Source organism: Mustelus asterias, chromosome 1, assembly GCF_964213995.1.
Source record: "Mustelus asterias chromosome 1, sMusAst1.hap1.1, whole genome shotgun sequence".
In the NCBI taxonomy this organism is placed as follows: domain Eukaryota; kingdom Metazoa; phylum Chordata; class Chondrichthyes; order Carcharhiniformes; family Triakidae; genus Mustelus; species Mustelus asterias.
In genome coordinates, this window is record NC_135801.1 from 134443677 (window position 1) to 134470734 (window position 27058).

General features: G+C 40.7%; 2 protein-coding genes across 2 annotated transcripts in view; one reads left to right on the plus strand and one right to left on the minus strand.

The window, feature by feature from the left end:
• Nucleotides 1–16745, plus strand: part of LOC144497962 (molybdopterin synthase catalytic subunit) — a 36454-nt gene extending 19709 nt beyond the window's left edge. The window contains exons 2-4 of the mRNA XM_078219434.1: nucleotides 9113–9266; nucleotides 12173–12296; nucleotides 15350–16745. Of these exons, the coding sequence (XP_078075560.1) occupies nucleotides 9113–9266; nucleotides 12173–12296; nucleotides 15350–15415 (344 nt within the window). The 3' untranslated portion in view covers nucleotides 15416–16745. The remainder of the gene's footprint in view (nucleotides 1–9112; nucleotides 9267–12172; nucleotides 12297–15349) is intronic.
• A 7405-nt stretch (nucleotides 16746–24150) lies between these two features.
• Nucleotides 24151–27058, minus strand: part of itga2.2 (integrin, alpha 2 (CD49B, alpha 2 subunit of VLA-2 receptor), tandem duplicate 2) — a 154095-nt gene continuing 151187 nt past the window's right edge. Inside the window, exon 30 of the mRNA XM_078219451.1 lies at nucleotides 24151–26115. Within this exon, the coding sequence (XP_078075577.1) occupies nucleotides 26026–26115 (90 nt within the window). The 3' untranslated portion in view covers nucleotides 24151–26025. The remainder of the gene's footprint in view (nucleotides 26116–27058) is intronic.

Consider the following 27058-nt stretch of genomic DNA (forward strand, 5'->3'; position numbering starts at 1 on the left):
ACAAGTACAAAGTATTGGTGTCTTGGTACCTGTTCCAGCTATTGATTGTACTGTAGTTGTATATTTGCGAGGATTAAATTTGAAAACTTGCAAAACTCTGCATTAACATGAATGTTAAAGCTGATCAGAGAATCTAGGTCTCTTTAAGAAATACTGCCTGATATTTTTCTTAAACTTGTTATTCATGATGGTGATCTGCATATCATCATATCTGAGTATATTGTTTTATGTTTACCTTCACTATTCTGTTTTGTCCCTTGCTTACCTCCTGAGATGCATCTTTTTGGGGCTGAAAATCTCCAATTTATTGAGTTATTCCTCTGATTCCTGGTATGAGGCTCATTATCTGCATTACAATTAGGGGCTGGAAAGTTGCCAAATGTCATGCTGGAGAGAGATGTGAATGTTGATTTGGTGGCAAATTAGCTAATGTTCTTACGATCTTTCAACTTATCCCTTAGCAAGTTTTCTCTTGCTGATGGAATGTAAATTCTATCCCATAACTAGAATATCTGTACCTCTTTATTTTTTCTCCATTATTCAGTACCATGACATCTTGATATAGGTGTCATGGACAAGGGAAATGTTTAATAACTAATCTTAAATTGAAGCTTCCTTCCTTTGTGAGCCCAGCTGCAAGCTCTGGGGTCTTTTTATAAGATTTTCCTGATTACTCGGAATCCACATTGTCCTTTTAACTTGGTAAAATCTATAATTTAATTGCATTGAAATGAGATTCTAATTCCAGAATTAGAGAAATCATGGCACCGATCCTTGGAGTATCCCAACATCATAAATGTGGGTTTATATAAGACCTTAAATATAACAAAACGCCCCAGGACACTAAACAGGAACATTATAAATAAGAATTTGACACTGAATCACATAAGGTGATCTTGGGGCAGGTGGCCAAAAGTTTGGTCAAAGAGGTAGGTTTTAATAAGTGCCATAAAGGAGGAAAGAGAAGTGGAGAAGTTTAGGGAGGGAATTTCCAAGCTTAGGGCCCAGACAGCTGAAAGTGAAGCACGGCCACCAATGGTGGCATCAAAATTAACTGAATGCAGCTGTAGTGGGGACGAGGTCATGAAGGAATTTGAAAACGAGGATGAGAATTTTAAAATCAAGAAGTTCCTTAAGTGGGAGCAAACTGAGAAGCCCAGTGGTGTTGGGTGAATAGGTATTTGGTGTGAGTTAAGACCGGGACAGCAGAGTTTGGATCAACTCATTTACGGAAGATTGAATGTAGGAGGCTGACCAAGAATGTAGTGGAATGAAGTGAATGCCAACAGATAATGAAGGCATGGATGAAGGTTTCAACAGCAGATGAGCTGTGGCAGGGTGATGTTACAGAAGTGGAACTTGGCAGTCCTTGTATTGGTGTGGATGTGCGGTTGGAAGCGCAAAACAGCACCTGATATGACCACACAGTTGTGAGTGGTTTTGTTCTGCCATGAACAGATGCCAGTGACAGGGATGGAAGTTTGTGGCTAGGGAGCCCAACCTTGGACTGCCTTCTGAAGATGACGGCTTCAGTTTTCCCAATATTAACTGTAGGAAATTTCTGCTCATCTGTCAGACCAGCGGTCTGCCAAGTTAGTGACAGTTGAGAAAGTTGGTGCTGTGGCAGCATTTGACTGAGTGTGGCATTAAGTGAACAAAATTGAAGTAAATGGGAAATGGAAGGAAAATACTTTGATGCTTGGTGTTATACCGAGCATAGAGGAAGATGGTTGTGGTTGTTGGGAGGCCAATCATCTCCATCCCAGGATATCACTGCAGGAGTTTCTCAGGGTCCTAGATCCAACCATCTTTAGCTGCTTTGTTTAAAGGCCTCCACTCCATCACAAGGTCAGAAGTGGGGATGGTCACTGCTGATTGCACAGTGTTCAGTGCCATTTATGACTCCTTAGAATCACAGAATTGTTACGGTGCAGAAGGAGGCCATTTGGCCCATTGTGCCTGCGCTGGCTGTCCAAACGAGCATTATGGCTTAGTGACATTCCCCTACCTTTTCCCCATACCCCTGCACATTGCTTCTATTCAAGTAATCGTCTAATGTTCTCTTGAATGCCTTGATTAAATCTGCCTTCACCCAACTTCCAGACAGTGTGTTCCAGACCGAAACCACTCATGGTGTGAAAATATTTTCTCGCATCACATTGGCTTCTTTTGCAAATGATCTTAAATTTGTGCCTCTTGTTCCTGATCTTTTTATGAGGGGAAACAGTTTCTCCCTATCTCCTCTGTCTGGCCCCCATCATGATTTTAAACATTTCTATCAAATTTCCTCTCGGCCTTCTTCTCTCCAAGGAGAACATAGAACAGTACAGCACAGAACAGGCCCTTCGGCCCTCGATGTTGTGCCGAGCTTTAACTGAAAACAAGATCAAGCTATCCCACTCCCTATCATCCTGGTGTGCTCCATGTGCCTATCCAATAACTGCTTAAATGTTCCTAAAGTGTCTGACTCCACTATCACTGCAGGCAGTCCATTCCATACCCCAACCACTCTCTGCGTAAAGAACCTACCTCTGATATCCTTCTTATATCTCCCACCACAAACCCTATAGTTATGCCCCCTTGTAATAGCTCCATCCACCCGAGGAAATAGTCTTTGAACATTCACTCTATCTATCCCCTTCATCATTTTATAAACCTCTATTAAGTCTCCCCTCAGCCTCCTCCGCTCCAGAGAGAACAGCCCTAGCTCCCTCAACCTTTCCTCATAAGACTTACCCTCCAAACCAGGCAGCATCCTGGTAAATCTCCTCTGCACTCTTTCCAGCGCTTCCACATCCTTCTTATAGTGAGGTGACCAGAACTGCATACAATATTCCAAATGCGGTCTCACCAAGGTCCTGTACAGTTGCAACATATCCCCATGGCTCTTAAAACAGTACCAACCTCTGCAATCTATCCTATAACTGAAGCTTCTCATCCCTGGAATCATTCCTGTAAACCTCTTCTGTACTCTTCCTCCAATGCGTTCACATCCTTCCTATAGTGTGATGCCCAGAACTGTATGCAAGATTCCGGCTGAGATCTAACTACTGTCGTGTAGAAATGTATAAACTTCAGATAGTGAAGCCGCTCTATCCTGCATGCAGCAAGACTTGAACAACATTCAAGTTTGGATTGATAAGTGACAAGTAACTTTCTCACTATACAAGTGCCAGGCAATGACCATCTCCAACAAGAAAGAAACTAATCATCGAAGCCTTCTTCAGCAGCACTTTCCAAACCCGCAACATCTACATCCAGAAGGACAAAGGTAATAGACACATGGGAATGCCACACCTGCAGGTCCCATTCCAAGTCGTACATGATTCTGAATTGGTCTTTTCCTTCATGGTCACTGGGTCAAAGTCCTGGAACTCCCTTCCTAATAACATTGTGCATGCATCTACATCAAATGTACTGCAGCGATTCTAGAGGGTACTCCCTTTCTCGAGGGTAATTAAAGGTGGGCAAGAATGCAGGCTTTGTCAGCAATGTCCATATCCCTGAACAAATATATATTTTTAAAAGGGTACAGCTTGTTTTGTCAGCATACATGTGAAAACTGATGCTGTATTTTCAGGTGGTTATCACTGAGGAGTGGCATGTAGTTAAGAAATAAGAGCGGGCCAAAGAAAGATCCTTGGGGGGACATTAGAGGTAACTGTGGGACCAGGAAGAGAAGTCATTCCAGGTCGCTCTTGCCTATGATTAGCTAGTTCAAAATGGAACCAGGTGAGGGTAGTCCCACTTAGCTGAACACTGGTGGAGTGGCATTGGAGGAAGGTAATGTGGTCAGCCATGCCAAAGGCTGCAGGCATGTTGAGGAGGTTTGGTTAACATCACGGTCACCTAGCGTTTTATTTGTAATGGGGGCCAGGAAGGGATGTTGGATAGTCAGCAGTTTATTGAGAATTGAGTCAAAGGAGCAGGAGATGGGTGTCATGAACAAAATGGACTCCGAAAGGGCATAAGGTGCATAGGAGTAAAGCTAGAAAAGGATACAAGTTTGGGCTAGGACAGGAGGAAACATCAGAAGAAGATTGGTCCAGTGGGTTGAGGTAGGAGTGAAATGTCGGAAGCAACAGATCGGATGGTCTTAAACTAAGGATGAGCTACTCGCACTTATTATTGGAGGTGGGGATGGAGGATATGTTTTAAAAATTAATTTATGGGATATAGGCATCACTGGCATTTATTGCCCATCCCTAATTGCCATAGAGAAGGTGCTGGTGAAAGAAGGGATGATATGCAGTAGGAAAATAAGCTAGTGATGATCTCTATTCGGTTTCATACCAGCATGAACAATACCCCTTCAATATTTCACCTGCCCTTTGCAATCTAGCTCCCCTTACGACATCTCTGCTTCTATCCCTTTAGCTAGTTACAAATCTCATATCCATGTCTTACCCTTGACACTTGTTGACCTTAGTTTGTATAGCAATCTTGAAAGGCCTTTTGGAAGTCTAGCCATACAATGTAACATGGATTTTTCCAGCATCGATGCCAATTCGGTTCATTCCATGTGACATCAAACAGTATCTGAATTCACTGGACATAGCAAGACAATCTGTCCTGATACATTCCTGCTGTAGTGCTGAAGGACTTTGCAGAAGAACTAATTCCCTCCTACAGTCAAGTGGTTTCAACCAAGTTTTTACTTCAGTCAAGTTTGTGTTTTGTTTTTTGCAATGAGTGGTTACAGGCTGGGTGGTGGAGCAGATTTAGACATAGCTTTTCAAAAGGCAATTGAATAAGCATCTGAATGGGAAAGAAAAATTGCAGGGCTGCAGGGAAAGGATTGGAGACTTGCAGAATGGCATTCTTCTTTGCTGTAATGCTATGATTCTTTGATTTAATAAGGATAACACTGGCAACAATGATGTAAATTACCTAGGTATGTTCTACTCCCAAAAAAGGATAAATTTACCTGGCCAGTTTCCTACACAGTTATGGAATGAGTTGTAGAATCCCTACAGTGCAGAAAGAGGCCATTCGGCCCATCAAACAATCCCACCCAGGCCCTATTCCCTGAATCCCAGGGATTTACCCTGCTAATCCCTCTAACACTAAGGGGCAATTCTAGCATACCAATCAACCTAGCCGACACATCTTTGGAGTGTGGGAGGAAACTGGAGCACCTGAAGCAAACCCACACACACACGGGAAGAATGTGCAAACTCCACACAGTCACTCAGGGCTGGAATTGAACCCGAGTTCCGAGCGCTGTGAGGCAGTAGTGCTAACCACTGTGCCACCGTGCTGCACTTATCTGATGTGACAACCAGTTACATCTATTCACAAATAATCTACTCCTTGACATTGTTTGAATTCTGTCAAAACCAGTCAGCTACAGACATCATTATAGTCATTATTCAAATATGGATGTAAGAGCTGAATTGCGTAGGAGAGATGTGAGTTGCTGTTCATCTATGCCAACACTGGATTAAGACCAGCGCAGAGGCTGAGCTCTCTGAAATGTAATAATTGAGGGATGATCCAAGAAAAAAGGGCCATACGTTCAAATTTAGATTCAGAGAGTGGGCGAAAACTACTTGGAGATATGTGGGGCACTGCACTGCCAATTAGATCATGGCTGATCTGTACCTTAAACTTGACTTACCTGCGTTTGCTTCACACCCTTTACACCCTTGCCTAACAAAAATCCATTAATTCTGTATTGAAAATTTTAATTGACTCTGCATCCACGACATTTCTAATACTAATTGTGTGGAAAAAGGTGCTTCCAGATTTCACTCCTGTATAGCCCAGCTCTTGATTTTCAGATGATATCACCTTGTTCCAGGTTACGCTACCAGTGGAAATATTTTATCTTTATCAATCCTTTCCTATTTTAGGCACCTTTATTAAATAAAACCTCAATCTTCTAAACTCAAAGGGGTAAAAGGTACACATTATACAACCTGCCCTCGTAAGTTAGAACCAGATGTTATTCAGATGAACCTGCTATTTCTTCCATAAATGACTGTACTAAAGATCCTGCTTCCATGTTGTAACTTCTATGTAATTCCATGTGTGATTCGCTTCTTGATCTCAAAATCTCTGCAATCTCAATTCAAGACTCAATTCGGCAATGTGATAAAATACTCACGACTCATTTGGATGGGTAAAACTGCAACAGCATTTAAGAAAGCTGACATGTTCTAAGACCGATTTGGTCTTCGAACATGATCAGTGTCTCAGCACTAGATTCAATAGCTGCCCCATGTATCACCAATGTAGTCTAGTTGCTACTGACATTGTGTTGTTCTTTCATCATCATGAGATCAAAGCCCTGGAATTTCCTACTGAACATTGTTGTGGGACACCAACAACAAGGACTGCGTCAATTCAGAAATGTGGCCTGTTTAAGGTATCAAGGGCTGGGAAATAACTATAGCCTTGCCAGAGCCTTCATAATTCGTGAACTAACAAAACCACCGATCGTTTCTTCAAAATAGTCTAAGATAAGATAGAAAGACCTACTAAATTCAAGTCAGTTATTTATTAGGCTGTTTTCATACAAATGCTTTTTCATTTACACTGTCAACAACTTGCATGTATATTTACAAATGGTAATCTTAGAGATATCTAATTCTTCATGCGCATTGTACTTTGCTGTGAATATTCTGAAATTAATATTTGACTTTAAAAAACGACTGCAAGAGATTAAGATTTCCATATAGTTAATATACCAAATGATTTTTTTGCTAGCAAGAAAAAAATCTATCTTATTGTGTAAGAACAGATATAACTGCTGTCATTAAAAAGCACAGTATAATTATTCTTACCTTAACAATTATTTTTCAACATGAAAATAATGCCCAAACTTTGGATCTAGTGGTATTCGCTTAAAATCTTGTCATTGGAACGCATTACAGAACAGTTTGTCGTACAACATTGTGAGCAGTTACTGTTTATGAATATTTTATTATGAATATTGGATAACTTGCTGCTTGCAAGTAGATTGCGTTGCTTCCAAAGAACCAATTGAATGTCACAACTTTGATCAGCAGAAATCCTTCTCTTGCTTTGCTTGTAGTGTTAAGACTTCAAAATGTTGATTTTCCTAATGCATGCAGGAGGTATGAATTAGCAACCACAGTCAACAATTTATTTGAAAGGAATATAATTACAGCTGAAAATGGTGCATAGCAGAGTAACTGCACATTTATTTCATAAAGAGCATATAGTTTATTAAAAGATTTAAATCTTAACACAAGTTTCTGCGCAGAATTTTAAAAATGACACTAAAGCAAAATTATTGGGGCTAATCAGAATTAGCTTTCTGCAGGGTTTGTCCTGATTACACTAAGCAGTTACCACAGCAATGCCAGTTTAATATTAATGATCAATGATCTCTACCACTGACTGGACATAATCTATGCAATAAAATGTCTCTAATTTAATCCCCGTATTTATCAGCACTTCAACGATACATAAAAACATTTTTAAATGATCATTCTGTTTCAAGCATTCTTAGTTCAGAGTGAATACTTTTAAATGTGTTTTTATTCGTTACCAAGTTAGTGTTCAATTAAAATTGTTGATAACATAGCATTCATCTGAAGAGATACTCTTGGTGACTGGTGAAACTGGTAATTCAAAGGTAAAACACTGTAGATGCTAGAAATCTGAAATAAAGACAGGTGTTGTTGCAAATACTCACAGGTAAAACAGCATCTGTGGAGAGAGAACCCAAGTTAACGTTTCAGATTGACTTGCTGAGTTTTACCAGCTTTTTATCTGTGTTTTTAAGTGAATTTTAATATTTCCTTTATGTCGGGTACATAAATTGATTTAAATATCTTGGCTCCAACATGCAGCTGTCAAACAAATGTAACTTATACTTCTTTAAAATTTATAACTGAAAGCCTCCCGATGTTTTTGAATGGAATTCTTTTTTGTATCATGCAATGAGGAAAAATGTGCATCCTTTGCATTGAAATTGGCATTTTTATGATCATTAATGCAAATTTAAATGTTGTTTAACTGCATATATTAGTTATTGTTAAAACCAGAGAGTATAACCTTCATAGTCTAATTGCAGTGTGTGTGTATGTATATATATTATAGAAAAAATTAATAAACAAGTCATTGTAGTCTGGTGTGTGTAAGCAGATAATATTGTACTTTCCAAACACAAGTGTGAGCACACATCAATTTTGAGTTATATGGGATTAGGTTGGTTCAGAAGCTTGTATCATGGTGATACGAAGCAATTCACATGTAGGGACTTGCTACTATGAACACAGTTAATATAATAAGGTACTTCTGTGCTATGTAAATAGAAGCAACAATATGCAACTTTGTTTTTACACTATAGCATCAAGAATGAATAGTTTAAATACATAATAGGTACTATTGGTCTCCCATGCCTGAAAGGACACTGGAGAAGATCGAGTAGGAAGAGAAAGGTAGATTTTACTGGTGGATGGGAAAGAAAAAGTAGTAATTGTTCAGTGAAAAGGGGTTGTGCTTGGTAGAGGGTTGTGGAATGAAGGAACCAAGGAAAAGGGTCACTGACGTGGATGCAAGGAAAGGAAGCGACTGTACTCTAATCAAAGGGAGAGGGAGTTGGCAGTTTTGAAATGTGTGGGCATTGCTTGAAGAAAGGTGATGCATTTTGGTAGAGTGAACCAGAGCAGGGCTTACTCAGTTAATGGTAGGGCACTGGGGAGAATTATAGAACAAAGAGATCGAGGGGTACAGGTTCATAGCTCCTTGAAAGTGGAGTCACAAGTGGATAGGGTGGTGATGAAGGCATTTGGCATGCTTGGTTTCATTGGTCAGAACATTGAACAAGTTGGGCCAAAGGGCCTGTTTCCATGATGTAAACCTAAATGGATCATTTTTTAATGTCAACTGGCATGGGATTTGGAAAGGGAAGTTAGATGTTAACAGTTTAGTGTGAATGGGCTTGACGAAACATGGGTAGGTCTCCCAGATGAGATTATTTTAGAATAATGTAATAGTTAATGCGAAAGGAACTAGAGAGAGATGTAGGTTTAGGGCGAGAATAGGTTTGTTACAAGTCCTACATGCTCAGAACTGTTCAACAAATCATTTGTGCGTTACTTTAACAAATCTTTACTTTATATGCCTCATTTGTTAGGTACAACCAGGAACAATTTTGAAGGAAAGAAAGTTGTTCGACTTGAATATGAAGCTTATATTTCAATGGCTGAAGCTGAAATAAAAAAGATTTGCAGAGATATAAGGAATAAATGGCCAATGATTCAGCACATCAGTGTCCATCACAGACTTGGGTAAGTTACTGATATTGAATATGTAGTGCACTAGATCGCATATGGTACTGAAGAATACCATAGGCACAGTAAAAGGGAAAGGGTTACCGAATATGAAAGGATTAAGCTGTGTTGTATTTCTGTACTATCCTGTATAAAGCAGATAAATATAGATTTTCAATAACATTGTTTGCTTTTGCAGTTAGCAGAGCAAATATGAGAATATGTTGTTTATTTCGCATTTTGTGCCGACATTTGTTCAGTAAAGTGAATGATAAGAAAATAATATTTGAGGTTCTGCAACTAATGCATAAAACCTGTGCCGTTTAATGTTTCATTTTGTGTACTTGCTCTATTAAAATGTAGTTGGTGCTTGCTTGCTCGAGGGACCAACATTGAGATGGGGTGGAGAGATTACTGTTGAAAACCACCCTCTTTCTCCCCTCCAGCCTCCTCCCATGTCCATCTCCAACCCCCCCCCACTCCCCACCCCTTCCCCCAAATATTCCTGTCCCTCCCTCAGTTACCTGTCTGGGTCCTGATTGTCTTGCATCTATGTCTCAGCAGTGGTACCATATCATAAATTCCAATTTGAATTTGCATCTGCAAGACATTCAGTTTGTTTATTATCTGAAATGTGTTTGTGTAAAGAACACTTAAGTGGCTCACCTAATCTTTCCTTGAGCTCTAATGTTTTACTTGTATGTTTATTACTTTCTCTCCGGATTAATTATTTTACAATTTCTAGTTTTCCCTTTGCCTAAAGCACAGTATTTGATTTTTTTTCTCTCCACCCTCTTCCCTTTCTGTTGTATTCGGACTATTATTTCTGTCTTTTACACTCGATCCCTCCCTCTACGTTTCTCTCCACTCTCTTCCCTTTCTGTTGTATTCGGACGATTATTTCTGTCTTTTACACTCGATCCCTCCCTCTACGTTTCTCTCCACTCTCTTCCCTTTCAGTTGTATTCGGACGATTATTTCTATCTTTTACACTCGATCCCTCCCTCTACGTTTGAGTTCAAAGTCCCCATGAGTGCCCGATTAATCATTTTCCCTTGGGCCTTGGCCGCAGCCCAGTTCAGATGGAGCCTGTCCCAACACTAAGGTTCCTTCCTGTTGCAACACATTCTTGATTAACAAAGGAGTCAAAGGCTGTGGAGAGGAAAGTATCCGGTGCATTGTCCCAAGAAATAGAACCCCTCTTTCCCACACCACTCCTTCGGCTACCTGTTTACCTCCTTAATCCCTACACAGATTTGTACATGGCTCAAACAATAATGCAGAAGTCGTACCCTTGAGGTTCTGCTCTTTAATTTACCTAGTAGTTCCTGATGTTCTCCCAACAGCTCATGTCCACTCTTTCCAATATTAATGATCCCGACATTGTTCTCGTTGACGAGATTTTCTCTCTCCATGTCCAACAACCTTTCAAGCTAGTTTGAGATGTCCCTCACCTTGTAACCAGGTAGGCAACATACCATGTTGGATTCTCAGTCATGCTTACAAAGGATGCTATCTGTTCTTCCATTGGATCTGCTACAAGTACATATCACACTCCCTGTGTGAACTTATGAATTAGGAGCAATAAAAATTTGTAGGCTAGGACTCCTGAGGCGAGTAACTCCTCCTCACTCCCCAAAGCCTCAGTCCACCATCTGCAAGGCACAAGTCAGGAGCGTAATGGAATATTCTCCACATGCCTGGATGAGTGCAGCTCCAACGACACTCACGAAGCTCGACGCCATCCAGGACAAAACAGACAGCTTGGTTGGCACCCCATCCACAAACAGTCACTCCCTCCACCAGTGATACACAGTGGCAGCATAATGTACCATCAAGAAGATGCATTGCAGAAACCCACTAAGGCTATTTAGATAGCGCCTTCCAAACCCCTAATCACTACCATCTAGAACAACAAGGGCAATAGACACGTGGGAACACCACCTCCTGGAAGCTTCCTTCTAAACCACTCATCATCCTGATTTGGAACCACATCAAGTTCCTTTGCTGTCACTGGGTCAAAATCCTGGAACTCTCCCTAGCAGCACCGTGGGTATACCTACACCAGATGGACTGTAGTAGTTCAAGAAGTCCGCTCACCACCACCTTCTCAAGGGCAATTGGGGATGGGCAGTAAAAAATGCTGGTCTTGCAGAGATGCCCACATTCCATGAATGAATTTTTAAAAGGTAGTCTGGCCTCAAGACTGCTCCAGAATTCAATAAGATCATGGATGATCTGATTGTGGCCTCAACTCCACTTTCCTTCCTTCCCCTAATACTCTTTGACAATTACAAATCTATCTAACTCAGTCTTAGAGATACTCAATGACCCAACCTCCACTGTTCTCTGGGGAAGAGAATTCCATGGATAGAGCCTCTCAAGTTTAAAAAAAATCTCCTAATTTCTGCCTTAAATGGAAGACCCTTTATTTTTTAAACTATGTCCCTCATTCTAGTCTTTCACTCATGAGAAAGAAACATCCTCTCAGCATCCACCCTATCCATTCTCCTCAAGATCTTGTATGTTTCAATAAGATCACCTCTCATTCTTCTAAATTCTAATAAATACAAGTCTAACCTGTCCAACCTTTCCTCACTTCATCCTCGGAATCAGTTGAGTGAGTGTTGTGTGAACTGCTTCTAATGCAGTTATATCCTTTCTTAAGTAAGGAGACCCAAAACTGTACATCAGAGTTTCTGGTCCTGTACAGCATAAAACAAGACTCCTGGTGGAAAAATAAGAATGATCAAGAAAATTTATATCTTCATCTAAATAGCCGCTTAAAAATTGTGCCAGTGGCTTGTTGGATTTAGCTGTTATATTTGTGTGTTTCTAACATTTATTTCAGGATTTCAATTTGTTGTTAATATATTTTCCATAAAATTGCTTCAGATTCCATTTTTCACTTTGTCTTTCTGCAGAGTAGTTGATATAACTGAGGCAAGTGTGATCATAGCGATCTCCTCTCCACACAGAAATGAGTCTCTGGATGCAGTGAAATATTGCATTACTACTTTGAAAGCAACAGTACCAATATGGAAGAAGGTATGAGCTTTGGCATCTGGGGGGGGGGGGGGGGGGCATTTTTGTTATGGCGATAGTGCAAACTGGACATTAACAAATTGAGAGGTCCTGGATAAAAAACATTGGGTCAAAGTCGATTTCACTCAGCTCAGATCTTAAAAAATGTTTATTTTCTGAATTTCATTTTCATTTATTTTATCATCTTGACTTTGTTTCTGTTGTATGACTAACCACGAATGCATACTCCATTACGTAATATTTTTTCCAAATTTTGTCACCAATTGTCTTGGAGGTTGGGGTGGGCAGAAGGCTGCAGATATCATTCATGAGGCATGAGAGCCTATGCAAGGAGTCAGAAGAGAGGGAAACAAGAACAAAGACAGAAGAGGAATAAGAAAAGTGATAGGTAGAAAAATCAATGAAAAATAATGGGAATGGGACTAAGAATGTTAAAAAGACAAGACTTATGGCTTTGTGCCTTAATGTGCGAAGCATTCGCAATAAAGTGGATGAATTAATCATACAAACAGATGTGAATGGGTATTATATGGTTGGGGTTACAGAGACATGCTGCAGGGTGACCAGGGATGGGAACTGAACATCCAGGGGTATTCAGTATTTAGGACGGACAAAAAGAAAAGGCAGTGGGGTTGCATTGCTGGTTAAAGAGGAACTTAATGGAATGGTGAGGAAGGATATTAGCTCTGACCCCATTTGGAATCTGTATGGGTAGAATTAAGAAACACAAAAGGGACAAAAAACATTGGTGAGGGTTGTATATAGACCCCCAAACTGTAGTGGTGATGGCGTGACACTTAACAGGAGATCAGAGGCGTATGTGATAAAGGAACATCTGTAATTATGAGTAACTTTATTCTGCATATAGATTGAACAAATCAAATTAGTAACAATATGGTAGGGGAATAATTCCTGGAGTGTATATGGAATGGTTTTCTGGACCAATACGTTGAGGAACTAACTAGATCCTAGACTAGGTAGCAAGTATTGAGAAAAGAATAATTGGCACTCCCTTGGGGATGATCAACCATAATATGATAGAGTTCTTCATCAAGATGGGAGTGACATAATTGTTTCTGAGACTATGGTCCTGAATCGAAATGTGGAGATGCCGGCGTTGGACTGGGGTAAACACAGTAAGAAGTCTCACAACACTATTAAAGTCCAACAGATTTATTTGGTAGCAAAATACCATAAGCTTTCGGAGCACTGCTCCTTCGTCAGATGGAGTGGAAATGTGCTCTCAAACAGTGCACAGAAATCAAGTTACAGAATACTAATTAGAATGCAAATCTCTACAGCCAGCCAGGTCTTAAAGGTACAGACAATGTGGGTGGAGGAAATTGTCTGTACCTTTAAGACCTGGCTTTATGATGTAGAGATTTGCATTCTAATTATTATTCTGTAACTTGATTTCTGTGTCTGTGCACTGTTTGAGAGCACATTTCCACTCCATCTGACGAAGGAGCAGTGCTCCGAAAGCTTATGGTATTTGCTACCAAATAAATCTGTTGGACTTTAACCTAGTGTTGTGAGACTCCTGAATCTAAATACAGGAAACTATGATGGTATGAGGCATGAGTTGACTGTGATTATTTGGGGAACATTATTGTAATATACTAACTATGTTAGTGTTTGTGGGTTTTAAACAAAAAGAAAAAAACATGTGGTTTGCACATGTAAATTCAAAATAACAGCAACAGATTTATTGTCGGAGCTGTTGCCTGTACACAGCAGAAAGTGAAAGTAGGCAGGTGTCTGTGAAACACCCCAATGACATCGCTATCAAATCATGTGATCGGCTCTTAAAGCAATCATGCAATCACTTAAATGTCTAACGGTTACTTGAAGGGAAGATGGTGGCTAGGCAACGGCAAACATTCAAAGAGCGCATGGGTGAACTACAATAATTGTTTATTCCTGTCTGGTGCAAAAATTAAACAGGAAGGGTGGCCAAACCATTGCTTAGAAGGGAAATTAGAAACAATATTAGATTCAAGGAAGAGGCTTACAAATTGGCCAGAAAAACAGTGGACCTGAGAATAGGGAGCAGTTTGCAATTCAGCAAAGGAGGGCCCGAGGGATTGATTAAGAAGGCAAAAATAGTGTACGGGGGCAAGCTTGCAGGGAACACAAAAACTGACTGTAAAAACTTCTAAAGGTATGTGAAGAGGATTGCTGAAACCGGGGAATTTATAATGGGGATGAAAGAAATGGCTGACCAACTAAATATATACTTTGGTTCTTGCTTCACAAAGGACACAAATAATGTACCAGAAATATTGGGGTACACAGTTTGAGAGGGAGGAACTGAAGGAAATTAGTATTGGTAGGGAAATGATGTTGGGGAAATTGATGGGACTGAAGACCAATAAATCCCCAAGGCCTAATAATCTAGTACTTAAGGAAATGGCCCTAGAAATAGTAGATGCACTGGTGGTCATCTTCCAAAATTCTATAGACTCTGGAACAATTCCTATGGATTGGAGGGTAGCATACAAACTATCAATTTCAGGCTGACTGGTCTATAATTCCGTTTTCTCTCTACATCCCTCCTCTGAACTGCCTCCAATGCCACCACATCCTTCCTCAAATAAGACCAAACCTGGACACAATACTCCAGATGTGATCTCACCAACACCCGATACAATTGCAACAACATTTCTCTACTTTTCTACTCCAGTCCCTTTGCAATAAATGCCAATATCCCATTTGCCTTTTTTTATTACATGCTGCACCTGCATACCGAATTTCTTTGAATCATGAACATAGACACCCAAATCCCTCTGCCCAGACGCATTTTGAATCTGCTTTCCATTTGGGTAATAATTTGCCTTTCTATTTTTTTTCTGCTAAAATGCACAACCTCACACTTGTCTATATGTTTTCAAGAAGGAGTTAGGTATAGCTCTTGGGGAAAATGGTAATCAAAGGATATGACGGGAAAGTGGGAACAGGTTACTGATTTGGATGATCAGCCATGATCATCATGAATATGTATGTTAACAGTCGGATATTTTCATTTTTAAAAATTCCTTTTATATTTCTTGATTTAGGAGATTTATGACACAGAAGAATATGCCTGGAAGGAAAATAAAGAATGTCAGTGGGCACAAAAATAAACAGAAGTAACTTGATCTCAATGTAATCGTGAAGAAGTCTTATCACACTGTCTGTTGCCAAAGCATTTAACCTTCTGCATTGAAATTAAGTAATTGATGCATTAATTGTAATTGGTGATTTGCTTTTGGGCTATACTTGTATATAACAAGTATGGCATATGACACATATATTCTATGTAATTCTACACTACTTGAACAGAAAGATATGTATAATCTTTCCATGTTATGAACTTGTCAATCTTCTTGCTAATGCAAGTTAATTTCATACTGCTGATCAAAATGTATATTTTTGAACAAGTATATCCAATAAGTTAGTTGAAGCTAAATTCTGAAGAGAATCATGTTCAGATCAAAGGGAACTCTTCTTTAAATTTTAACATGTGAAAGCTGTTGTGTGCTCCCTCAGTTTATATAATTCTAAAGGTGAATTCAGTTTTGAGAATTAAAAGCATAATACTGGATACTTAGTGCATATCAAGAATTGCAGGAAAATTAATTGTTGAAAATATGGCAGTATCCCAGGTGAGAAACATTTGTCTGATCTTTTCAGTCATGTTTGTCCACATGAATTACACTGATGTGCTCTGCATCACCTGGCAGTAATAGAAAGTAGATTTGAAAGTATATAATAACGCTAGCCAGCATCCAAAATCATTGTAAATTTCACTACTGTTGTAAATAGCAATCACCTGCTTGAAATTGTTCTGAGTGGGCAACAATTTGACGCACACATGTAGAGCTAAAATCTTACATGAAAGAAGGATCACAATTTTTTAAGGTTGAAATGAGAATCATGAAGCAAATTTTATGAGTTGTACATTTAAATAATGATGTTTTTAATGTTACTTGAAATGGCTTTTAAATCAGAACATATTGTGTTTGGCAGAATTCTGGTGCATTTTTTAAAGGGGCTGATTTTCTGAAGTAAAAGACCATTTAAATATTAGTGGACTTCTCGGAGGATTCCGGCTTCTGTTGGAAAACCCTCCTCGTGGTGAGGAGAAAATGGAAATTTGCTGTAAGCGGGGAAGAATTTCAACGGGGATACACCCACTGTAACTGGTGGAACAGCTGCAGAAGCCCTTGAAAAATGGCAACAGCCTCACTAAAGTTCACCCCAGTCAATGCCAATTGGCTAGGAATCCAGTTATTTTCAGTGATCACTTATTATTAATTTTTGCAATTAATGTAAAACAGCTCCTCACCAATATTTAGGCTCTACTAATAAAATGGATAAATTGTGACCTCTAGTGGCTGTATTCAATATGTACAGTCCCCAAGAGCATACTTGAATAAAGCATTGAATTGTTTATTTAGCAAATGGAACAGAGATTATTTTGACCCAGATTTTGTGGTAATAATTTTCAAAGTACTTTCTACAATAAATTTGAACTGAATTTTAACCAGAGTTTATTTAACTCCCCTCATTGGTGGATTTTGCCATAGACCAATTTTACAAATTGTCTTAATTTGTTCACTGCACTAATTAAAGTATACGGCAATTAACATCAATCATTAACATCAATATTGCATGCATTATCTATACTTCTGAGCATTGCATGTACTGACGCTTGTTCTGTATTCAGATAAAACAAATGATGATGAATAGTGGTAAATGGGAGGGATACAGTCAGATATACTGGCTCTGTGGCACCGTGGTTAGCACAATGTGCGGGTTAGGTTGATTGACCATGATAAATTGCCCGTTAGTGCCACGGGGCTAGGACGTGGATAGGATTGTTGTTAGTGCAGGCTTGATGAGCCAAATGGTCTCCTGAAGTGTATTGATTCTATACTGCTGTTTCATGAGCTTCCCTCCATCATCAGGTCAGAAGTGGGTATGAATGCACAATGTTCAGCACCATTCGCGACCACTTAGAAACTGAAACAGTCAGTGTTCAAATACAGCCAGACCTGGGCAACATTTAGGCTTGGGCTGATAAATGGCAATGGCTGAGTGGTATTATCACTAAACCATTAATCCAGAAACTCAGCTAATGTTCTGGGGACCTGGGTTTGAATTCTGTCATGGCAGATGTTGGAATTTGAATTCAATAAAAAAAATCTGGATTTGGGAATCTGCTGGGAAAAACCCATCTGGTTCACTGATGTCCTTTAGGGAAGGAAATCTATCATCCTTACCTGGTCTGGCCTACATGTGACTGCAGAGTCACAGTAATGTCGTTGACTCTCAACTGCCCTCTGAAATGGCTAGCAAGCCACTCAGTTGTACAAGGGCAACTAGGGATGGGCAATAAATGTTTACTGGCCAGCCAGCGACGCCCATGTCCCACGAATGAATTTAAAAAATGGTAACATATATGCGACACAAATATCTGTAACCATCTCCCCATGATGATCAAGGGCATTACCATTGCTGAATTCCCAACTATCCGCATCCTGGAGGTTACCATTAACCAGAAACTGAACAGGACCAGCGAAGGCTATATGAGCAGGTCAGAGGTTGGGGGGATATTCTGCGATTGGTAACTCATCTTTTGACTCCCCAAAATGTGTTCATCATTACAAGGCACAAGTGTGATTGAATGCTGCACACTTGCCTGGATGAGTGCAGCTCCAACAACACTAAAGAGCTCGATAACATCTAGGACATATCCACTTAAACATAATTCCCCTGCTTACAAGATGCACTGCAGCAAATCAACAAGGCTCCTTTGACAGCACCTTCCAAATCTGCAATATCCACCACCTATAAGGACGTGGGAACTGCAAGTTCCCCTCCAAGTCATACACCAAATATCAATTGCCATTTGTCAAAGAAGCCTCTATCACCCTTAGCAGAGAAATATTTGCTAATTTCGCTCCTTAACATCCTATCTGTAATTTTTAGTCAGTGGCCGAATTCTTGTGTTCATTGTCAATGCTGGGCATGTTGCCACTACCTTCAAAGGTTTTGCCAACGTGACAATACTGCCCATTTCTTCTGGGATGATCTGATCACAGCTGATGCAGGAATTGGCAATGCTGCATCTCCAAGGTTAAGCCCATTGAGCACAGGAGAATTGGGGGAAGGAGAGGACGTGTCCCTTTTTACAACAATAGCTGTTGTATTCAGGTAGGCTTTTAAAGGTCCAAGTCCTTTAACGGCATATGGGTAGTTGGGTCAGGGGCTAATTGGAGGGTCAGGAGGGCTGGTAATTAGGTCTGGGGGTAGTGTATCAGGTCGGGTGGTCGTCATGTTGGGTTGGTGGGGTGGGGAGTGCGTTGTGCTCAGTTATTCAGCTGTGTTTAAAGTTTATTCATTCGTGTCACAATTGGGCTTACATTAACACTGCAATGAAGTTACTGTGAAAATCACTAGTCGCCACCCTCCAGCGCCTGTTTGGGTACACTGAGGGAGAATTTAGCATAGCCAATGTACCTAACCTAATCTCTGGAGTGTGGGAGGAAACTGGAGCACCAGGAGGAAACCACACAGATACAGGGAGAGCGTTCATAGTCCACATAGACAGTGACCCAAGCCGGGAATTGAACCCAGATCCTGGCACTGTGAAGCAGCAGTGCTAACCACTGTGCCGTCCTGGTGAACTATCTAACATTTGTTGGATAGCCAGATAAGTCTCATATATCTAGCCTAAGTTTCCACCTTGAGCTCAGGATCTGAGACATTCACAGAAGGTCCTAGGTGGCAGGGAAACAGTCGAGAACTAAGAAAGAACAAAGAAAATTACAGCACAGGAACAGGCCCTTTGGCCCTCCAAGCCTGCACCGATCATGCTGCCGGACTTAATTAAAACCCCCTACCCTTCTGGGGACCATATCCCTCTATTCCCATCCTAGTCATGTATTTGTCAAGACGCCCCTTAAAAGTCACTACCGTATCCGCTTCCACTGCCTCCCCCGGCAACGAGTTGCAGGCATCCATCTCCCTCTGTGTAAAAAATCTGCCCCGTACATCTCCTTTAAACCTTGCCCCTTGCACCTTAAACCTGTGCCCCCTAGTAATTGACTCTTCCACCCTGGGAAAAAGCTTCTGACTATCCACTTTGTCCATGCCTCATAATCTTGTAGATTTCTACTTACTGGATGTTTAAACTTCCTGGGCAGTTCCTAAGCATATCCGTGCATCAGGACCTCTGCAGGGTCCTGACATACATCTCCCAATGTACATCCCATCTCTGACTATCTAGAGACAGGAAGATCTGGGCCTATGTGCCTCAATCCTAGATTCTCAATCAGTGGAAATAATTTCTATCTACCTTCAGGGTTCCCATTTATATCAGAAATTTTGATTTGATCTGCTCCATTGCTGAGAATTTATTCCTGGTTGATGCAATAAAAGAAAGTGCTGGAAATACTCAGCAGGACTGGCAGCATTTATGGAGAGAGAAACAGGCTTAATATTCCAAATATTCTTCGAAATTCAACCTACTTGGCAGATTTTTCTCTAGTAATTTAGCCCTTGGAGCCTTTCTTGTAAGCCTACTCTGCACTCCCTCCAAGGCCAATGTATCCTTCTAAACTGGTGCACAGATATGAACAGTGTACTTCAGATGGGAGGGGAGGCGATGGCCTAGTATTGCTAGACTATTAATCTAGAAACTAAGGTTCTGGGGACTCGGGTTAGAATCCTGCCATGGCAGCTGGTGGAATTTGAATTCAATAAAAAATATCTGGAATCAAGAATCTACTGATAACCATGAAACAATTGTTAATTGTTGGAGAAACCCATCTGGTTTATACATGACCTTTAGGGAAGGAATTCTGCCACCCTTACCTGTTCTGGCCTACTTGTGACTTCAGAGCCATGGCAATCTCTCTCAACTGCCCTCTGAAATGGCCTAGCAAGCTATGCTTCTTTGAAGCCTGCATAGCATTTAATTTGTAACTTCTGAAAATGCTTCAGAAATGTCTTCCAAGAAATTTTCTCATGACATTGCAATAGATTTCTGAAGAAGTCTTGGAGTAACCAAAACTTGCGTTATAAGTAGTAATCAACTGGAATAGAGCAAGTTGTAGCAGGCTCCTTCTCACCTGTCTCTTCTTCTTCAACTTCCATTCCATCTTCTCTATCTTCGGTGTGTTGCAAATTCTTCAGCCCCAGGGTACTATCCTGTGCATTAGTATTAAACACAGTGACATTTCCCAAGTTAAACTGGCTTTGCAAGTTGAACCCTGATTTTTCTCATAAAGGAAACAATCTAACCAAGAATGGGATAGGCAGCAAATGCTGGCCAGCCAGCGACACCCATGTCCCATGAGTGAATAAAAGAAAGTCGTTGATTAGGCTTTATAAAGCTGTATCATAACATTTAATCCTCTAGATTTTAAATGCAGCATTCTAGACGCCTTTTTGATTTTCTTCTTTTATCCGTTCACCTTTGAATCAGAGTGTGAAGATTGATGGGCACAGAGATTTTCACACATCCAGAAGAATAGTTATTATCTGTGCCTGAATCTGTATTGAGTTAAACAGCATTTATTTCTTAACGGAATACATTCAGTTTGTTCCATAACTTTGGGCGGCACGGTAGCACAGTGGTTAGCACTGCTGCTTCACAGCTCCAGGGACCTGGGTTCGATTCCCGGCTTGGGTCACTGTCTGTGTGGAGTTTGCACATTCTCCTCGTGGGTTTCCTCCCACAGTCCAAAGATGTGCGGGTTAGATTGATTGGCCATGTTAAAATTGCCCCTAAGTTTCCTGAGATGTGTAGGTTAGAGGGATTAGTGGGTAAAATATGTACGGGTCTGGGTGGGATTGTGGTCGGTGCAGACTCGATGGGCCGAATGGCCTCTTTCCGTACTGTATGATTTCTATGATAATAATTTTCTGTTCTGATGTTTGTCTTTATCTCAGCTGCCAATTTTCTTTTCTTTTCCAGCTCTGATGAAGGGTCATCGAGACTTGAAATATTGGCTCGATTCTCTCCCCACAGATGCTGTTAGACCTGCTGAGATTTTCCAGTATTTTCTATTTTTGTGTCAATTTTCTTTCACGTTATCCTGGCTTTTTCTCTCTTTATCTCACTGAATTTTAATTTGAGATATTGTTCCTTAGATATGGAGACCTAGGTTGCACACACTACCCAGGAGGCAGCATTTTCCCCCTAAAAAACACTAAGCATTATTTGGGGAGAATACTGGAATGATCCGCGCCGGTCCCTCAGGTGCGGTCTGGACTGCGATCGTCCCACACATAGTTCTTTTTGGAAGAGTGGTGAGTTTCGTGCTGGTTCTGGAAGGGATGGGACCTAAACACACCGGTGAGCCCAGCTGCAAAGTGATCAGGCACCATTTGGAAGGCTGCCCCGACCTCAGTGCACTGGGAGACCCCATACCGCCCCCCCCCCCCCCCCCCATGGACATTGGGACCCCATCCTTCATCTGCGGCACCTTTCCTCGCTCCCTCCCCGACATGAATCCCAATGCATCTCCCTTCATGACCCCAACATGCCCTCGCATCATAACCTCTGACCTGTCTCCCTTCATGCTCCACCTCTGCACAACCCCACTTGCGGAGCCAACGTCATAACCGCATCTGAGGCCCCAATCAGACCCCACCACTTTACCACTGGCACACTGGCACTTCTGAGGTGCCCAATGTGCATTGCCAGTTTGCCAGGTGGGCCATGTTCCTGACCACTTGGGGGCATCAATGGCCTCCAAGCCCCCAGCATAGCCTTTGCACCTGGTTTCCGCTGGTGGAGACCAGTAGTGATTTTGGCCAGTTTTGCACCATGCTGGAAGGACAGAACATCCCGGTAGCTGGGAGAATCCGTTATCGAATGGGCTAAGGATAATTAAGTACTATTTTAAATGTGCTAATTGGCCTTGCTCCCTTTCTGGACATGATTCAGTTTGCGCCATTGGAAAGGGACCAGCATAGAAAGATAGAAGATAGGAGCAGGAGGAGGCCATTTGGCCCTTTATGCCTGCTCCGCCATTTATTAGAATCATGACTGATCATCCAACTCAATAGCCTAATCCTGCTTTTTCCCCATAACCTTTGATCCCATTCGCCTCAAGTGCTTTATCTAGCCGACTCTTGAATACATTCAATGTTTTGGCATCAACTACTTCCTGTGGTAATGAATTCCACAGGCTCACCACTCTTTGGGTGAAGAAATGTCTCCTCACCTCCGTCCTAAATGGTCTACCCTGAATTCTCAGACTGTGACCCTGGTTCTGGACTCCCCCACCATTGGGAACATCTTCCCTGCATCTACCCTGTCTAGTCTGTTGGAATTTTATAAGTCTCTATGAGATCCCCCCTCATTCGTTTGAACTCCAGCGAAAACAACCCTAACCTAGTCAATCTCTCCTCACACATCAGTCCCGCCATCCCCGGAATCAGCCTGGTAAACCTTTGCTGCACTCCCTCGAGAGCAAGAACATCCTTCCTCAGAAAAGGAGACCAAAACTGCACACAATACTCTAGGTGTGGCCTCACCAAGGCTCTGTATAATTGCAACAACACATCTCTGCTCCTGTACTCGAAACTTCTCGCAATGAAGGCCAACATATCATTTGTCGTCTTTACCGCCTGCTGCACCTGCATGCTTACCTTGAGTGACTGGTGCATAAGGACACCCAGGTCCCACTGCACAGTCCCCTCTTCCAATTTACAGCCATTCAGGTAGTAATCTGCCTTCTTGTTTTTACTTCCAAAGTGAATAATCTCACATTTATCCAAATTATACTGCATTTGCCATTGATTTGCCCACTCATCCAACCTGTCTAGATCATTCTGAAGGATCGCTGCATCCTCATCACAGTTCACCCTCCCACCCTACTTGGTATCATCTGCAAACTTTGAGATGTTACATTTTGTTCCCTCATCCAAATAATGTATATTGTGAATAGCTGGGGTCCCAGCACCGATCCCTGTGGCACCCCACTAGTTACTGCCTGCCAATTTGAAAAGCACCCATTAACTCCTACTCTTTGTTCCCTCTCTGCCAACCAGTGTTCTATCCATCTCAATACACTTCCCCCAATCCCATGCGCTTTAATCTTGCACGATAATCTCTTACGCGGGATTTTGTCAAAAGCGTTCTGAAAGTCCAAATATACCACATCGACTAGCTTCCCCTTGTCAACTTTTCTAGTTACATCTTCAAAGAATTCCAACAATTCCAACAATTGATTGCAAACTGTTTGACATTGGGCATGAAACAATTTTTAGGCCTGTGCACTACTTTCCAGGAACGGCTCAATCTGTGCCAGGCATAGCGTGGTCCAAAAATTGCCCCCGTCATCTCACCAAAGCCCTATACAATACCAGCAAGACCTTCCTTATTCTTGTATTCAAATCCTCTTGCAATAAAGGCCAACACACTTTGTGGCTTTCCTAACTGCAAGGCACTTCTGCATGCTTTCTGTACTCCTTGTGCGAGTAAGTCTCTCTGAACATCAACACTTAGAAATGTCAGATCTTTGCTTTTCTATTCTTACTACCAAAATCAATAAACTTGCTCTGCACTTCCAGTGCAATGTTCACAAACTCTCTCACTCACAAACACACACTCCAGGACATCTTTCAATGTTTCCCAAGTCAGAGTTACTTTCTGAATGACTGAAATGACAGAATATCTCCATTAATTTACAAGGTTTTATCATGCCCCATCCAGCAATGCGCGGTAACAGATGTATAGAGTCCCTGTGGAAACAACACCCAGGAAAACTATGCTCATAAACTGCTCTACAAGGATAAAGATAATGTTGGCAGTAAAATAAAATACACATTCAGCACAATATTATATATGTTTTTTTTTAATAAAGTCTGTGAATTACAGAAGTTACAGGCATTTCATATAAAAAGGAGTTAATGCAAAATGGGAAAACCCTTTACATTTTCATTCCACCATAAAAACCGGAAGTGTAAAGTTTGGGCAAGAAACCACCTAATAAATATTAATTAAAAACATAATGCAGGAAAACTCAATTATATATATATATATATAAAACGTACCAGTGCAAATAGCAAAGTCCCAACCAGTGTACCATAGCTGACTTTTACATAAGATTCAAATAAACTACCAGTGTGCTCAGCACGCTTGTTTTAACAACAGCTTTTTGGCAATGTTCTTTTTACACTGTTTGAAAAATCAAAATACAAACTCAAATGTTGGAGGCAGAAAGTTTAATGCACACGAAATATAAACTGCTAATCACATTATTTAAAACAGTACCAGACTTAAAGAATCGTTTCACTTTTAATCTAATCCCCAAGATTAATTGTACCTAAACATCCCGATTTCTTAACAAATATGCAGAAGAAAGTAAAGTTTTATTCACATAATAAAGTACCACTGAGCCAAAACTTACATTCACCATGGCTTCAGTTTTTGTAAGTTAAACCCATTGCATGGTAGTTGTCATTGTGACTGTAGTTAGAATGCCACTCAGTGTTTAGAATATAACACAAATCACTTGCTGATGAATTCTAGCTTTGATCAAAATTGAAATAGCGAGACACAGTGGCCGGAATTTTACCGGCCCGCCTGCCACGGGAATCGGAGCAGCCGAGGGATGGACAATGGGAAGGTCCGTTGACCTTGGGCGGGATTTTACAGTTTCAGGACGAACGAGGCCGCAAAATCTCACCCAGTATGAACTGAGTAAAATTGGCATCTCTTCAAGTAAAATATGATAGGATTTTATGGTGGCCTGGTTTACAACATAGGAAAACATTAAATACTAAAATGCATGTTAAGAATTGCAATGTAACTTTAAGTGTGGAGTTAACATTCCCTATGATGTACTGGATATGTGTTACATCACATTTTAGATCAGAACCGATATTTGCTCTTGGTCATTATGCATGTGAAGACAATGGGGATAATCTTTGATGTGCTGCCAGCAGTGAACCTGGCCCATCAGCGTTTCACTTTGGAAACTTGGAAAGTGCTTACATACAATTCTCTGAGATTTGTTCCCAGTGAGCAAGGTTTCCTGCTAGCGCCACATGTGCAGAGATTTGCACTCAGTACCTCAGTGACAATTGGTAAGGTATCAGATAGCATAACAGCAAAATTTGACTTTTGCATGTTGATGCAGGTAGAAATTAAAACATCCTGAAGTGTAAATGTTACTTATTTTTATCTTTTACAGTAAGGACACCATATAATAAAATTCAGCCACTATCAATGTAATTTTGCTCACCGCGCATTTTCCATTTTAAAATATCAAGTGTATATTGTAAAACCTGGAGCACTGATATATTTGCCAATTTTCTGTCTGATGTGCGTCATTGACGTTAACTATTCTGAAATCCAAATGATTAAGGGTGAAATTCCTTAAAACTAACATGGAGAATAGTCTGTTTTTCTTCATAATTGACAACACAAATTCAATCGCATTCTTAGAAACAACACATTTTAAAGCCATGCGTTTCTACGATTTTTAGTGAGACAGTTACAATGAAACGTAAGCTTTGTTCCTTTTCTTTAAAAGTGTAATTTCATTCTCATGAGATGTAAACATTGAATACACCAAACATTCATCTTTTTTCTGGACTATCTCTCTAAATTCACTTGATAGTGAGTTGATGTTCCACATCATTTGTGAGTAGGCATACCTGGCTGTTCACTCTAAAGAGTCGCGCTAACAGAACAAATAAAATTCACAGTGACATTAAACATCTTTCATTATTCTTCTTCAGCATCATTGTCGCCACTGTTTTCATTGTCCTCTTCATCTTTTCCCAGTTTGTTGTATTTTCTTTTAAAGAATCCCAGCTGGAAAAAACAGATTTAAGTCAGAGAATTGCAAAGGCCCTTAAAGAGTACGATGTCTCTTGTGTACAACTAATGGATCTATTCAATTGCAAATGCTATTTTAGGAAATTTTAAGAACTGGGTGACCTTCTGCTCTGGGAAGAGTGTGAAGGAAATTCCACACTCACTAATGTACGGATGCTGCCTGCAGAGAGCTGGAACAAGCTTTATGGACCAAATGATCACCTTCCGAACTGTAACATTTTGTGCTTCATTCAAAACATATTGGATGGAATTTTCCAAGAAAAATTGCAAAGTATCAGGTTCTGACTGAAAACCAGTGCGTTTCTCCCCAGATCTCTCCAGATCTTCTGACATTTTGTCAAAAAAAAGCAAGGGGGTGTGTTTTACACTATCACTCTGATAGAGCTGGCAAGGCTGGCTCCACTGAGATCAGGCACCCTGTTTAAAGTGTGTCCCGATCTCTTAAAGTAAGGTGACAGGTAAGGATGACAAATTCACTTCCCTAAAGGACATTAGTGAACTAGAAGGGTTTTTGTGACAACTATTGATGCTAGTTTCATGGTCACCATTAGTGAGACTAGCTTTCAATTCCAGGTTGATTAACTGATTTCAAATTCCACCAGCTGTCATGGTGGGATTTGGACCCATGCTCCCTGGGTCTCTGCAATACTTGTCCAGAGGTTACCACAAAGCTACTGTGTCCCCCTAATCTTACAATGCTATCAATGGAATCATCTGGCCATTAGTGTCACATAGATTACCAATTTACATGCAACTTTCTACTGCATGCTACAGATTGGAGTAGCTAATTACAGAATTGTCTGGTAATGGGAATTGCTGTGAATGTTATGATGATCAAATAGCTAGCAGAAATAGATTGCGATGCTCATTGGCGTCTGACCCTCAGAACCAAATGTTTAAGTTTACAAAATTTAGAAGG